This window comes from Phragmites australis, chromosome 21 (genome assembly GCF_958298935.1).
Source record: "Phragmites australis chromosome 21, lpPhrAust1.1, whole genome shotgun sequence".
NCBI lineage: Eukaryota > Viridiplantae > Streptophyta > Magnoliopsida > Poales > Poaceae > Phragmites > Phragmites australis.
This window is the reverse complement of record NC_084941.1, coordinates 7,435,316-7,448,166: the sequence shown is the minus strand read 5'-3', so window position 1 is coordinate 7,448,166 and position 12,851 is coordinate 7,435,316. Positions and strand designations below refer to the sequence as shown.

Here is a 12,851-nt window from a genome sequence, read left to right as displayed (position 1 = left end):
CTCATGGCGATTTGGCATGGCGTCTAAGCCCGATCAACCTTCACACAGATCATACTTATACGAATATCTCGCTCGCCGGTGACTGCCCCGTCATCAAATTAATCAAAGATCATAAATTCAAGAAAAGAAAAGATCATGTGTGAAAATTTATTTTCCCTTCATATTGACCATATATTTTTTCTATCCAATTAAATGCATGGCTGACACTGGCCACACGCACACTACAAGCCGCTAGCAATTATACACACGTAAAATCAATCCAGGATATAATAATCTGAAGAAGTAAAAGAATATAACATAACAAAAGAGAGATTTGCATACACGAATGTACATTTCAGGAGGGAGTAGAGTGACGAGTAACTGTACAGGATGGTAGATGGGACCGTATCATCTAGAGTTGGCCGTCCGTACCTACGCAGTGAGAAAGATCAAGATAGTGACCGATTTGTGAGAGATGAAAATAATAGGAGATTAAATATTTTTTTTAATGTATGGAAGCCAAATAATAGGAGGTTAAATGTATTTTTAGAAGAAGAATGATGTCCAACTTTACATGATGGTCGGACATCGATTGAATCTATCACAACTCTGTATTTTATAGAAATATAGAAGTATAGATATATATATATATATATGTATTGGCATACATAGCATCATAGCCTAGCAAATACACGACCAAGCTAGAGATGCGACCCTAAAGCCGCCGCCAAATATCGCAAATTATACTGTTCTCGTATCGACTGAAGCTCGACTATAATGCTTAACGAGGTAAAGCATCTGTTCTACCAGCTCCGCTGAAAAATTCTTCACGCCCAAATACCAGTCGTCTAAGCTACAGATGATAGGCATGTACCCCCACTCCTCACTTATTCTCCTACTATATATACTCGGCTTGGTTCTCCTACAATCTACATGCCTCGGATACTTCCCTTGGACTCATCCGTTTCCATCGCTTTCCATTGCCTTCAGTACCTTTTCTCCAATTCATTCACTTGTATACAGTCTTCATCTCTGCCGATATATGGAACCTTTGTCAGAGATGATGTTCCTGGAGGATTTGATCGCCGTGGCTTCCGGTGAACTATGCATTGTAACTCTCCTCAACTTCAGCCTCCTTTTCATTTGGCTATCTTTTCCTGTTTGGTTGCATTTAACACTGTGATCGCTGAAGCTGCTACATGCGCATGCAAAAGTATTATAGAAGTATATTTCTGAAAACTTACATGTAGAGCTAAGCCTGTTTGTTTCTATTTTTTTTATTAAAAAACTGGACATATGTTCTGTCTGCCTAGTAGTGTTTGTAGTAAATCACACTTTGCTCATCATGGTGCAAATCCATGGATCAGATCAACGATGCTCACCGTGAAGTACACACCGTGTGTTCTTGCTTGTAAGAGAGTACATGCAGTACTGTGCAGTTAGATATAGGTGCATCTTAGTCCCACGGCAGGCGAATAAGAACAGGTTCTTGCTTTAGGCATCTACCATCTTTGGCGTCGTTGTCGTCGTCGATGTGTTGCTTCTCAGTTCCAAATACCGTGATGAGTTACGTGACCCTTCTTGGCAGTTCTATTCGATCTCTATATCCATCAATGATCTCGGCAGCTCATGCCGTGCGCATTCTAGATTAAAGGATGAGGTTATTCTTCGACTGTTTTAGAGACGTGCACTTGGATTACAGCACTGCTGCTGCATGAAGAATTGAGAAGTGTCCCTCCACGATTTGCTGCATAATCGTGTGCACATCTTGCACGCGCTTTGCTAGCTGCTTTTCTTGACGTCCGGCATCCAGTTCTTCAGAGGCATCTGCAAAGACTGAGGCTTGGCTTGATATTTCACCAACCGTGGGGTTGCTGATGCTAAAATGCTAATGCTAAAGCAAGAATGTCTTTTCGCTTTCCAACTTCCAGTTAGGTCTTTCTACGCAAGATTTCCGCCGATATTTCTACATATACAAGAAATAGCAAGAAATAGATACTTTGCAAAAGTAGACTCTGAATATCACTGCTCATGAAAAAATTTCATTGGTGGCAATCATTCTCCTAAGCTTCTACGCATGGGGATGTATAACTTAAGCACCTTTTGCGTCAATGATCACGAGTAATAAAAAAAAACTCCTCCGCTTTTCGTCGTAACAAAAAAGGAAGAAGGGGAAAAAACCACGTCTCGGTCAAAACCGATCGAGCTAGGAGTAAGGGAGAGCTAATCTTGGAGACAGAGGGGCGGTTAAGTAGTTGCTCATGAGCTAAATTACAACACAAATCCTGCGTAAAAATAGCGATGTTGTCTATCTATGTTTTAACTGGGAGCACATTAAGGTTTTGACAATGCGACATGTCTGTAAACCCTTATCCATATTAAGCAACTACTAGTATTGTTTGTTTGCTTGTTGAATCCAAAGTTCGTCCCGTCTCTCATGGGCTATAAATAGCTTGTAAAATTTCTGTGTCATGTCTTCTTGGCCTTATAAATAGAAGCTGTTGCCATTTGCATGGTCTTCGTCTCCTTTCTCTTCTTCCCCCCCAATCTGATCACCCTCCTTCGCCAATAGCAAAAGTGAGAAGCAAAGTTTTTCGCAAAGTACCGGTATCAGAGTTCCGAACCAACGTGATCCACCATGCTCGACGACGACCATCATCCCTTCGCCGTAAATCTCCTGAACGAAGTAAATTAGGCTCGATACAATAAATTCTCTGAAATTGCTTGGGAGTTTCAGAGCCTTTGAGGTGTTTTCAGGCCTTTCTTTAATGGTTCAGTTGCTCCATGGTTTGATGCATGCACGTCCCTTATTTTTTTTGCCTTTGTTGCACGCCCATGCATGCATGTTTTTTTATCAGGACTCCATTGGATTGGCAGCGGCAATGCATGCTTTGATCTTACTAGACCAATGGGTATGTGAAGCATGCTGCAATAATTGTTTGGCGCCTATCATAGAAAAGCGAAAAGGCGCGAGATCAAGGAAGAAATATTTCAGCTTTTGGAACCCTTGCCGTACCAAGAGAATAGATGCCTCGACTTGATTGTTTTCGCTTGTTGATCTCGATGAACTTTATATCCAAACCGCCGGGAATTTTGATTATTACGGCATTCTTTTCGCTTAAATTCCCTAATCCTAATAGTAACATTGCCCAAGCATACGTATCCTCTACTGTTCTTGCTATCTTCAGAGATGGCAAATAGAACATTACTGTTGCAAATACACTGTACGGCATTTGATTCCCTGAAAAGAAAGATTATAAAAGAATCACACAAATGTTTTCATAATACGCAGTGGTTAGCACTTCTCGATTTAGAATTGCGCAAATCTTGCACGCGTTCTTGAAGAAAAATCTCAATTTAGAACTATGGCGACTAATATTTGTACTCTACAGGCTTGCAATACCCAGTTGTTCTTATTGATCAAAGGGAGGGTTAGACTGAAACGGATTTTACTGACAAGTTTTTGGTTTTTACCTCTGAATTTTCGCAGGATGGCATCTCGAGCCCCATAGCGGCGCACATCCTGGACTTCTGCGACGACGGCAGCGGGGGCGACCTCTTCGCGGCGGTGAACGCCTCCTCGGACATGTTCACGGCCTCCTCCGAGGACGCCTCGTCGTCGTCCGCCGCGAAGCCTCCCGCATGCGCGGCCGCTGCCTCGGCCTTCTCCCCCATGCCGTCCTTGGACTCCACCCTCTCGGCGCTCCTCGAGGAAGACGAGACGCCGGGCCCCGACGCCGAGCTGTTCCTCCCCATCGATTACGCGTTCCCGGCGGCGGTCGGCGGTGGAGAGCCCCAGAAGGAGCAGCAGCAGTTCGGCCAGGTGCCGGTGTCGCTCCCGGTGTCCGCCGCGACAGAGCACCCGGCGCTGCAGACGCAGATGAGCAGCACGGCGTCCGAGCTCATGCACCTCGCTTCCTCGGGGTACAGCGACGAGTGCTACGCGGCGGCGATGGTCGGAGGAGGCTACGTGGGTCTGGAGGAGGCTCTGTGCCAGGAGCAGCAACCACTGCCGCACGGCGCGTTGTTCCCTGCCGGAGTTGCCGAGGCCGCGGCTCAGGGGGCCTGCTTCTTCGGCAAGGAGGCGGCGCAAGGTGGCTTCTTCGGCACCGGCTGCACCGGCATGGTGATGCCCATGATGGGGATGGAGGAGATCGGCGAGTACCAGCGTATGATGGAAAGCGCCAGCGCCGCGCTGGTCGCCACGCACAGTCCTGACGCAGACTCCGCCGCCGGGCAGATGGCGTTCGGCGGCAACGCCGGGGAAATGCAGGTAGAATTTAGCGCTAGAGACACGGCACGAACTGCACACGTACAGCATGCATGACCTGTTTCTTGGTGGTGCGCGCCAGATGGGCGGGAGCATGAGCCCGGGGCGGCTGCCGGCGGCGACGGAGACGTCCAGCCTGGATGACGGGAGCTTCAAGTCCGTCCGCATCACCGTCGAAGAGAGGCGGGAGAAGATCCACAGGTACATCAAGAAGCGGAACGAGCGGAACTTCAGCAAGAAGATCAAGGTGACGCCGCAGCACAAAACACGAGCTATCAAAGCACAGTCGCCTTTTCACGATTCAACTCCGGCCATGGATGTTACTAACGGCGTCGTGGTATTCTTCAGTACGCTTGCAGAAAGACCCTGGCGGACAGCAGGCCCCGTGTCCGCGGCAGGTTCGCGAAGAACGACGACTACGGCGAGCCGTCGAGGGCGATGCAGAACCACGAGGAATATGAGCAGATTGTAAGTGTTCCAACTTGTAAATTCACAAAACTACACTACACTCGTGCGACGAAATTTGTCGCGAAACAACACGTTTGGTGTGTTATTTCACAAAATTACATGAACCGTTTTGGTTTACTATCATAGAACTACATTGGAAGACATTTCACAACTCCGTTACATTGTTTCTTTTCAGGCCGGCATGAAGGGAGAAGAAATGCTGCACTCTGATGCCCTGCAGGCTCATCTCAGCGGGATGAACTCCTACATGTACAACCACACGGTGGAATCATGGATATAACAAACTCACACGCAATAAGACACAAAGCTAAAAGCACCGGTTTTGATTTTTCCTATTTTGTGCAGATTTTAACAAACCCTTCTGGTTTGGTCCCATGAAATAATCTTGTAGCTTCTGAAGTGCTCAGTTTGGAGTTACTGCAGTCTTGTTATCGTGTCCAAATCTGCTTTACCTGTTGTTATCCTTGTAACAGAACCTTGTAGCTAGAGTTTGCAGAGAAATAATTTGTGTATGCAGATAGTCATGTACTTGTTTTCTTAGGTTTACCTTTTAGTTTTTACAATTTAAAACTGAAACAAACAGATAATTTTTTGCTATAGCTTTTTACAATCCACTTGTTAAATTATGAGAATCTAAAAAACTGATTGCCTTCAGCTTTTCATAAATTGTAAAAGTTCATTTTACTTAAAAACCTATCAAAGTTTTTTAAAATCCACATTCTAAAAACTTTTTACCATCTAGCTTTTTATAGTCTACCATCTACCACTGCTTTTCAAAAAACACGAGATGAAACAAAGAAGACCTTAATAGAAAAACATATTCTGGGATCATACATGTTCTCCAACTCTTGACAATCTAGCAGAAGTTAATACCTCAAATGAATTTATCTCCAGTACGTTACAGAAAATTTAGGAAAAATACGCATACTGATATATGATAAAGTATGTAAAATAGGGTAAATCGTAACTTGTGACAACCGGACAGGCAGATTACACCGATACCAAATTGCCCCACTACGTGCTCATCACGTAATTAACTAGCAAATTTTCAAACTTGAGATGAAAGTTTGAATACTTGAGCTAGAAGCTCATTGGATAGAGAGGTCCCATAGAAAACCTGTAGGCTGTAGTGGAGAAATGTGACTGACAATTTTCTACTTAGGCGCACAAAAAATTCTGAAGAAACAGTTCAGTTCCCCAGGAATCGGTGAAAGATCACCGTTTTTCCCTGAAATTGTACGAGACTTACCGTGATTGGCAAGGGGAAAGCGAAACTCACCTTTTTGCTCTTGTTGAGCTTAATTATCATAAAATATTTGGAGGAAAACAGATCTCAAAGTACATTACCACAGGTATTCAGGTACAAAACTGCGACCAATAGACCTAAATAAGGAGCAAAAGAAACTTCCTCAACCGATCATGATATCAGACAATGGCATTTGCTGCACTAGCAATCCTAGGCCAAAGGTCAGCACACTCCTTGCCAATGGGTCCAGTGATAGCAGATCCTGCAAAAGGAGAAACCATGCGTTCAGCAACACTGCTCTGAGCCTTCAGGATCAAGAGCTTGAATCGAGTGCCTAGGATCGATCTTACCTTTCATCTCACCCTTGGGGTTCACGATCACTCCAGCATTATCTGCAAATGCAGTTTACCACCACTGTTAAGTTCTGGAGTCATATACTGCAATACAGAACTAACAACTAACTAAACAGCAAGGTGTATGGCACAACTGTATGACCTATGCACAGAATAGCAGGATAAGAATCAACATCAATGAAGAGCACATCGTTTGTCATAACACTAATAGGCCACATGCGATTCATTCCTCCTAATACACTACACGGTGATTATCATATTATGTTATATCAATCCTGAAACATCTTTAGCTAAGCTGAAGCCTTGTATACATCGAAATAGACCAAATAATTCACATTCACATGGAAAAATGCAGTCTGGTAGAATGCAGGTTCATCATAAAGCTAATAAAAATCCTACATGCAGAACAATTAGTGAAATCTCAAGAATGACATTGTGTAACAAACAAATAGACATACACTGAAGGAGACATCATATAGTGAAAGATAAGAAATATGTTTCAAGGCCAGTCCCAATGTTTCATGTCAGCAACACTGCTACCTAGGGCAATGGAATATGAGACCGCTTGATGGAGGAATTCTAATGAAGATGAATTCTTCTAAGAAAGACTCAACACCTAAGAAGCTTCTTTTATGACGTTTACTTATGAATATGCAAACATTGTAAGTTTGCTTATAAAGCTGAAGGGCCTCGTGGTCCTTCCATAACTGACTATCTGTTGGTACATACTAGTAAAAACCAACAGAAAAAAACTGAAGAGAACAAGCAATGAAGTGCTTAGACACCAGAAGACAATGAACACAGTACTTAAGTTACACAGAGAATTGAAATTAGAAACACATCTGATGGAGGAAACAATTTTGTAGATACCATGCTTACAAAAATGAGATGACCTAAATTCATAATGTTAATTGCTAAATTATTTATTATTTGTGAACAACTAGTTAATGAAAAAGAAATATATGTTTCCTGGGATTATGCCCAGGCCCTAAGCCTAAAATGCCCTTTTAAGTTTGGCAACATCCATGTTTAGATTAAGTTTATAGCACAATTCTTATCAAGCTAGCTTAGGGCTTGTTTGTTTAGACTTCTGCTTTTAATTTTTCTGAAAAACTATGCTTTTGACTTTTTTGAAAAGCTACTTTTGAATTTTAGTAGTTAGCTTTTACAACAAATTTTTAGCTTATCAGCACACCAAAAGCCAGAAAAGCTACTACCAGCTAGCTTCTCAGCTTCGACTTCATTTCCTGGCTAAGAATCCAAAACAAACAAGCCCTTAAAAGACTAGACTTGACCAATCAAGCATAGCAAATCTCGCATAGCTACAATCATGGGCAGCCACTAGCATCCATATCTTATAGTAAGGGTGAATCTATGAACCCACCAAACAACTTCAATTCAGACTGATCTAAAAAATGGCATAAAAGATGGGCTTAGCGCAAATACACAATCTAACAAGGTTAGGGCTGAGAGTCATCCACATGGTCAATGCAATACGCTACGTGCAGCGCGACAGCACGGGATCACGCTACGCACCAGCAACACAGCATCAAACCAGACATCACTACGGATCCGGTTGGGCACATCGAGACCGAGCGTGAGCTAGGAAGCGGCGTTACCTTCGAAGTACATGTAGACTCCATCCTTGCGGCGCCACGGCTTGCGCTGGCGGACGATGACGGCGGGCATGACCTTCTTCCTGAGGTCGGGCTTCCCCTTCTTCACGGTGGCCATGACCATGTCGCCGACGCAGGCCGATGGGAGCCGGTTCAGCCTCCCCTTGATGCCCTTGACGGAGATGATGTAGAGGTTCTTGGCGCCAGTGTTGTCGGCGCAGTTCACCGTGGCGGCCACAGGCAGACCCAGCGACATGCGGAACTTGTTCCCCGCCGACCCGCCCCTCCCTGCGCCCGTTCAATTTCGATGAAAAAGCAAACCAAGTTAGCGAGAGGAGCAACGGAGGAAGAAGAAGGATCCGAGGGAGAGGCACAGAGAGATTGGAAGTCAGTACCGCGCTTGGACATGGCGACGGCGGCGGCGCGAGGAGGAGGGATGGGCTAGGGTTGGCGCCGACTCGGTGGGTTATAAAAGAGAGGGAGAGGAACATGGGCTTTGGGCTCTGGATTCACGGGGTCAGCGAGACGGCGGGTGGTGAGCCCGTTCGACGGTGTGTTTAGTTGCAAGTACGTGTTTTCTTAGAGCTACGGCTTATATTTTAAACGGGTAGTAATATGTTAAATGGATATAGTAATTTTGGGGAAAAAAAGTGTTTGATTGTCTTGCATATATGGATGCAATGATTATATGAAGGTGTTTTTATTGACTATATGAGCGGATGCAGCGACTCTTGCACTTAAGATTAACAAGTGAATTTATTGCATCACTGCAGAAAAACTTAATTCAGTATATCTACTGGGCTAGACTCCAACCGTATAATTGCATCTATGGATGCAGAGAGAAACAATACATGTTTGCAACCAAATAACCTTCTTTGTGGGAATATATCCACGAGCAGAGTCAGGATGCCCCTGATGCAGGCAACTAAACATGCCCATAGTGAGTATGTCTAGGATGGCAATAGGCATAGATTACCCGTGTGTCCACAGGTAAAAATCCTAATAGGTGCAGGTTTAGGTTGCATTATTTGCTTATGGATCTGGGTGTGACTTTCTATCTAAACCCAACAAGTACACATACGCGGGCATAAAAAAACTTACACATGCCCATTTTACTCATGTAACTACTCAAAGCACCTGACATGTGTGCCCGAATACTTCTACATTGATATATTTTCATCTTATTCTTTGGTTTCTATCGAATATCTAGCTATAGGGTATATGCGTATAAAGATCATACTATATATGGATAGGGTACACCCTATACCTCATGAACACATTCTGATATTACAGATCTGAATATGTGAAGTCTGGTATATCCGGAAATCAAGAAAGCATATACTAGAAATATCTTGATTGGGTTAACCGACTTGAGCACGACTAGTATCTAAGCTGGATTCAACTACCTTGCCTTGACCGATAAGATAAAAGATCCTCTGTCAACTACAACTGGGACTAAGGCGACGCCAGGACCCCGTTATATGGTTGGGACTCTGACCATCAGGAGAAGGGATAATAGATCCACGCCTACACAACTCGATGCAAGCACCAAGACATTAGTTTTGGAGATACTCGACGACTTTAACCCTAGATTAGTTAGATCCGATCTACTCCACTGTAATAAGTTTAGCCACCTTACTTGTACTCGAGATAATCTATATAAATCATCATCTACACAGGACATAGGGTATTACTCCTCTTTAGAGGGGGGGAGGGGGCGAACCTGTATACAACGTGTGTCTTGTTTCCTGCTTGATCCCTAGTCTTGAAAGTACCCTAGTTCAATTATGGATATATTATTAGGAACTAATCTTCAATAGTTGGTGCGCTAGGTATGGGGTTTCATCTGTTTTTCAGGATCGATCATGTCTCAAGTGCGCATTTATGTTGGATTCTCCGACACTAGCTTCTATGACCACTTCGAGTCAGCGGCGGTCATCTTCTCATCACTCATGCCAGTTCAGAGATCACAATCAGAACAATAACATACCACTAGGACGATCAAGGTGAACTGATCCACATCAGTATCATCGAATCCAGCCTATTGGACACATACCACGAGGTGGGACACCTCAAGTGGGATCCCAAGGAGCCTAATGTTCCTCAGTTTATAGACACCGACAGGGAAGGTGGGAGTCAAGAAAGTGGTGATGATAGATCCATTGATGGCCAGAGCAGCTAAATAGATCGATTTGTGTTTTGGCTGGAGCCAACGACACACCCATCGAGCAAAACATGGAGGATTCGGACATCGTGATGAACAATGGTGAACAAATCCCGGAGGACTTAGTAGCAGCAATTGGGGCTCTACAGTCCCCTGATACCACCCATCATCGACGGGTGGAGGAAAAATTAGGGAAACCATGATATTCGACATCAACTTGGCCTGGGAACGTCTACTATTCAGGTGGTGCCTCCACCTGTAATGATTTCAAGATCAAGGAATGAACTCCCTCAACATAGCGAACGCGGAGCAACATCATCTTGACCACAACCAAGTCTGTGCAACAGTGTTTTCAGTACCCCAGAAGCTAACATCTAGGGTGCTCATATGATTTTAAGGTCCTTCCATGAGTTGGATCCGACAAATCCTCTAACCTCGATAGTCAATCAGCTCAAGACTCTACTTGATGCGTCTCAAATCCAAGTGGCTCTAGTAAATAGCCACATCGCCTCTAGGCACCCCAGTCAGCAAGGCGCTGGTTCGAGGAGCCACGGACGTGGACACCCTAGGTCAAGGGATCCCAAATAGGAAGCTCGGGTAGTCGAGCTCGAGCATAGTCCTATGAGCCAGACTGTAACTGCTCCATTCATAGACGCAGAGATCAGAAAGACCTAAGGAACCACACCCCCACGATAGGCATGACCTACGGAGAGTGACAGACAACCGCTGTAAGGAACGCTGTGATGATGACAATCGTTATAATGATTGCAGACCTCCGAGACGAGACGGTCGACATGACTCCCCCGTTCGAAGGAACAGGAGTAACAATCCTCCTCCCTCTCCTCCTGAAGAATTCAATGGAGGCTGTGAAGCCTTTGTACCCGAGGTCTAGTCGATATGATGGCCCGAGAAGTTCAAGGCGGGTCCGATCCAGAAGTATGATGGGAAGTTCAACCCCAATGAGTGGTTACAGATCTACACCACTGTTATTCGAGTGGCCGGTGGCGACAACATGGTAATGGCTAATTACCTACTAACCACCCTTGATGGACCTACAAGGTCCTAGATGCTGAACCTGTCGTCCTACTCGATCCGATCATGGGCCAAGCTGAAGGTTCAGTTCATCGCCAACTTTCAGGGAATGTTCGAGCGCCCAGGAATGGAAGATGGTCTCCATCAGCTAAACCAAGGTAAGGACGAGTCTCTTCGGGACTTCATTCGTAGATTCATTCATAGGCGCAATACGATCCCCGACATCTCCATTAGCTCGGTCATTATCGCCTTCAAGTGAGGCATCAAGGATAAAGATCTAGTCGGAAAGCTTGCTACCCGGAAGATCAATACGGCGAAAGAAATCTTCGAACTGGCCGATAAGTATGCAAAGCATGCTGTAGCCCAGGCACACGCCAAAAATCCTCAGTCTGGCAAGGAGAAGCCCGAGTCCTCAAAGAATGAGGGGAAGAAGAATAAACCTAGTGGCAAGTGCAAGGGTCTAGATATGACCGTGGTTGCGGTCGATAGGAGCAAGTCGCGCAACACCGGGGATAATAAGGGATGAGCCGTGGAGGTGGAAAATGGTGTCCCGTCGATCAGACTAACCGACACAACTTTGATGAATGCCACATTATCAAAAAGAAGCTCAAGGACAAGCTTAAGGTTGCTATTGCTGAGTACCATAGCAAATGGACCAAGCAATACGCCAAAGACGATGGGCCCAAATTCCGTGGGGCTGACCAGAGCTTGGCGCACATCTTCGGAGGATCCACCTCATACGAGTCCAAGAGGCAGTACAAGACAATCAAAAGGGAGTTCAACCTGGCTCTAACCAGGCATCCTCAATACCTCAAGTGGTCAAAAGTCCCAATCACCTTCGATCAAGCTGACCATCCAGTTGTGGTTCCACACCCGAGCTGATATCCGGTTGTGGTCCGGCTTACTATCCTCAACAACAAAGTCCATAGGACCTTGGTCGACAGGGGTAGCACGCTCAACCTCATCTTCGCCGAAACATTAGAAAAGATGGGAATCCAAAGGTCGAAGCTCAAGACATGAGATGAGCCTTTGCATGGTATAACTTCAAACTCATCGACCATGCCTCTTGGCTAGATCGAGTTGCCAGTCGTGTTTGGTGAGCCTGACAATTTTCGTACAGAGAAGCTTACCTTCGATGTCGTTGATTTCGAGACAACCTACAACGTGATCCTAGGTCACCCAATGTTAGGCAGGTTCATAGCCATAGTGCACTACACGTAACAGGTGCTCAAGATCCCAAGCCCTAATGGGGTCACAACCATGAAGGGAGATCAACGTGCATCGGTCAAGTGTGACTAGCAGAGACTAGATATGATCGAACATTTTGGTTGAGCGGCAACTACCTCCAGAGGCACAGAGTCTAAGCACTAGAAGCACCATGCCGCCCCAAGGTCAAGGATCCCAAGCTCGTAAACCTCACTAATACTTCCAGATCCAACGCTACCGCCAAAGGTGAGAACAATGATAGTGCTAAGGACAGGATGGCAGGTGGTGGCGTTAAGGCAGTGCCCCTCGATTCGTCTAAACCAGCCAAGACGGTTAAGATAGGGGTCGACCTTGATCCCAAATAGGAACTTGAGCTCATCGCTTTCCTCCGGACAAACCAGGATGTGTTTGCGTGGCAACCGTCTGACATGCCCGGGGTCCCTAAGGGAGTGATCGAGCATCGACTAGCTGTGAAACCTGGTGCCAAACATGTGGCGTAGAAGTAGCAAAGATTTGT

General features: G+C 45.2%; 2 protein-coding genes across 3 annotated transcripts; one reads left to right on the top strand and one right to left on the bottom strand.

Moving 5' to 3' along the window:
- Positions 1-916: 916 nt before the first annotated feature.
- On the top strand, positions 917-5,291 carry LOC133903587 (uncharacterized). Of its 2 annotated transcripts, none has more exons than XM_062345002.1 (5): positions 917-1,090; positions 3,470-4,252; positions 4,332-4,496; positions 4,598-4,717; positions 4,893-5,291. In XM_062345002.1, exons 1-5 carry the CDS (start codon positions 1,022-1,024, stop codon positions 4,995-4,997), a joined length of 1,242 nt encoding a protein of 413 aa, XP_062200986.1. In that variant the 5' UTR covers positions 917-1,021; the 3' UTR covers positions 4,998-5,291. The 2 variants fall into 2 exon arrangements, with proteins under 2 accessions (XP_062200986.1, XP_062200987.1); XM_062345003.1 differs by lacking the exon at positions 917-1,090 and adding an exon at positions 2,470-2,647.
- Positions 5,292-5,981: 690 nt separating this feature from the next.
- Positions 5,982-8,482, bottom strand: LOC133903966 (large ribosomal subunit protein uL14). Its single transcript, XM_062345464.1, has 4 exons — positions 8,328-8,482; positions 7,936-8,220; positions 6,314-6,355; positions 5,982-6,225 (listed from the first exon to the last, which is right to left on the bottom strand). Exons 1-4 carry the CDS (start codon positions 8,338-8,340, stop codon positions 6,143-6,145), a joined length of 423 nt encoding a protein of 140 aa, XP_062201448.1. The 5' UTR covers positions 8,341-8,482; the 3' UTR covers positions 5,982-6,142.
- Positions 8,483-12,851: the final 4,369 nt, after the last annotated feature.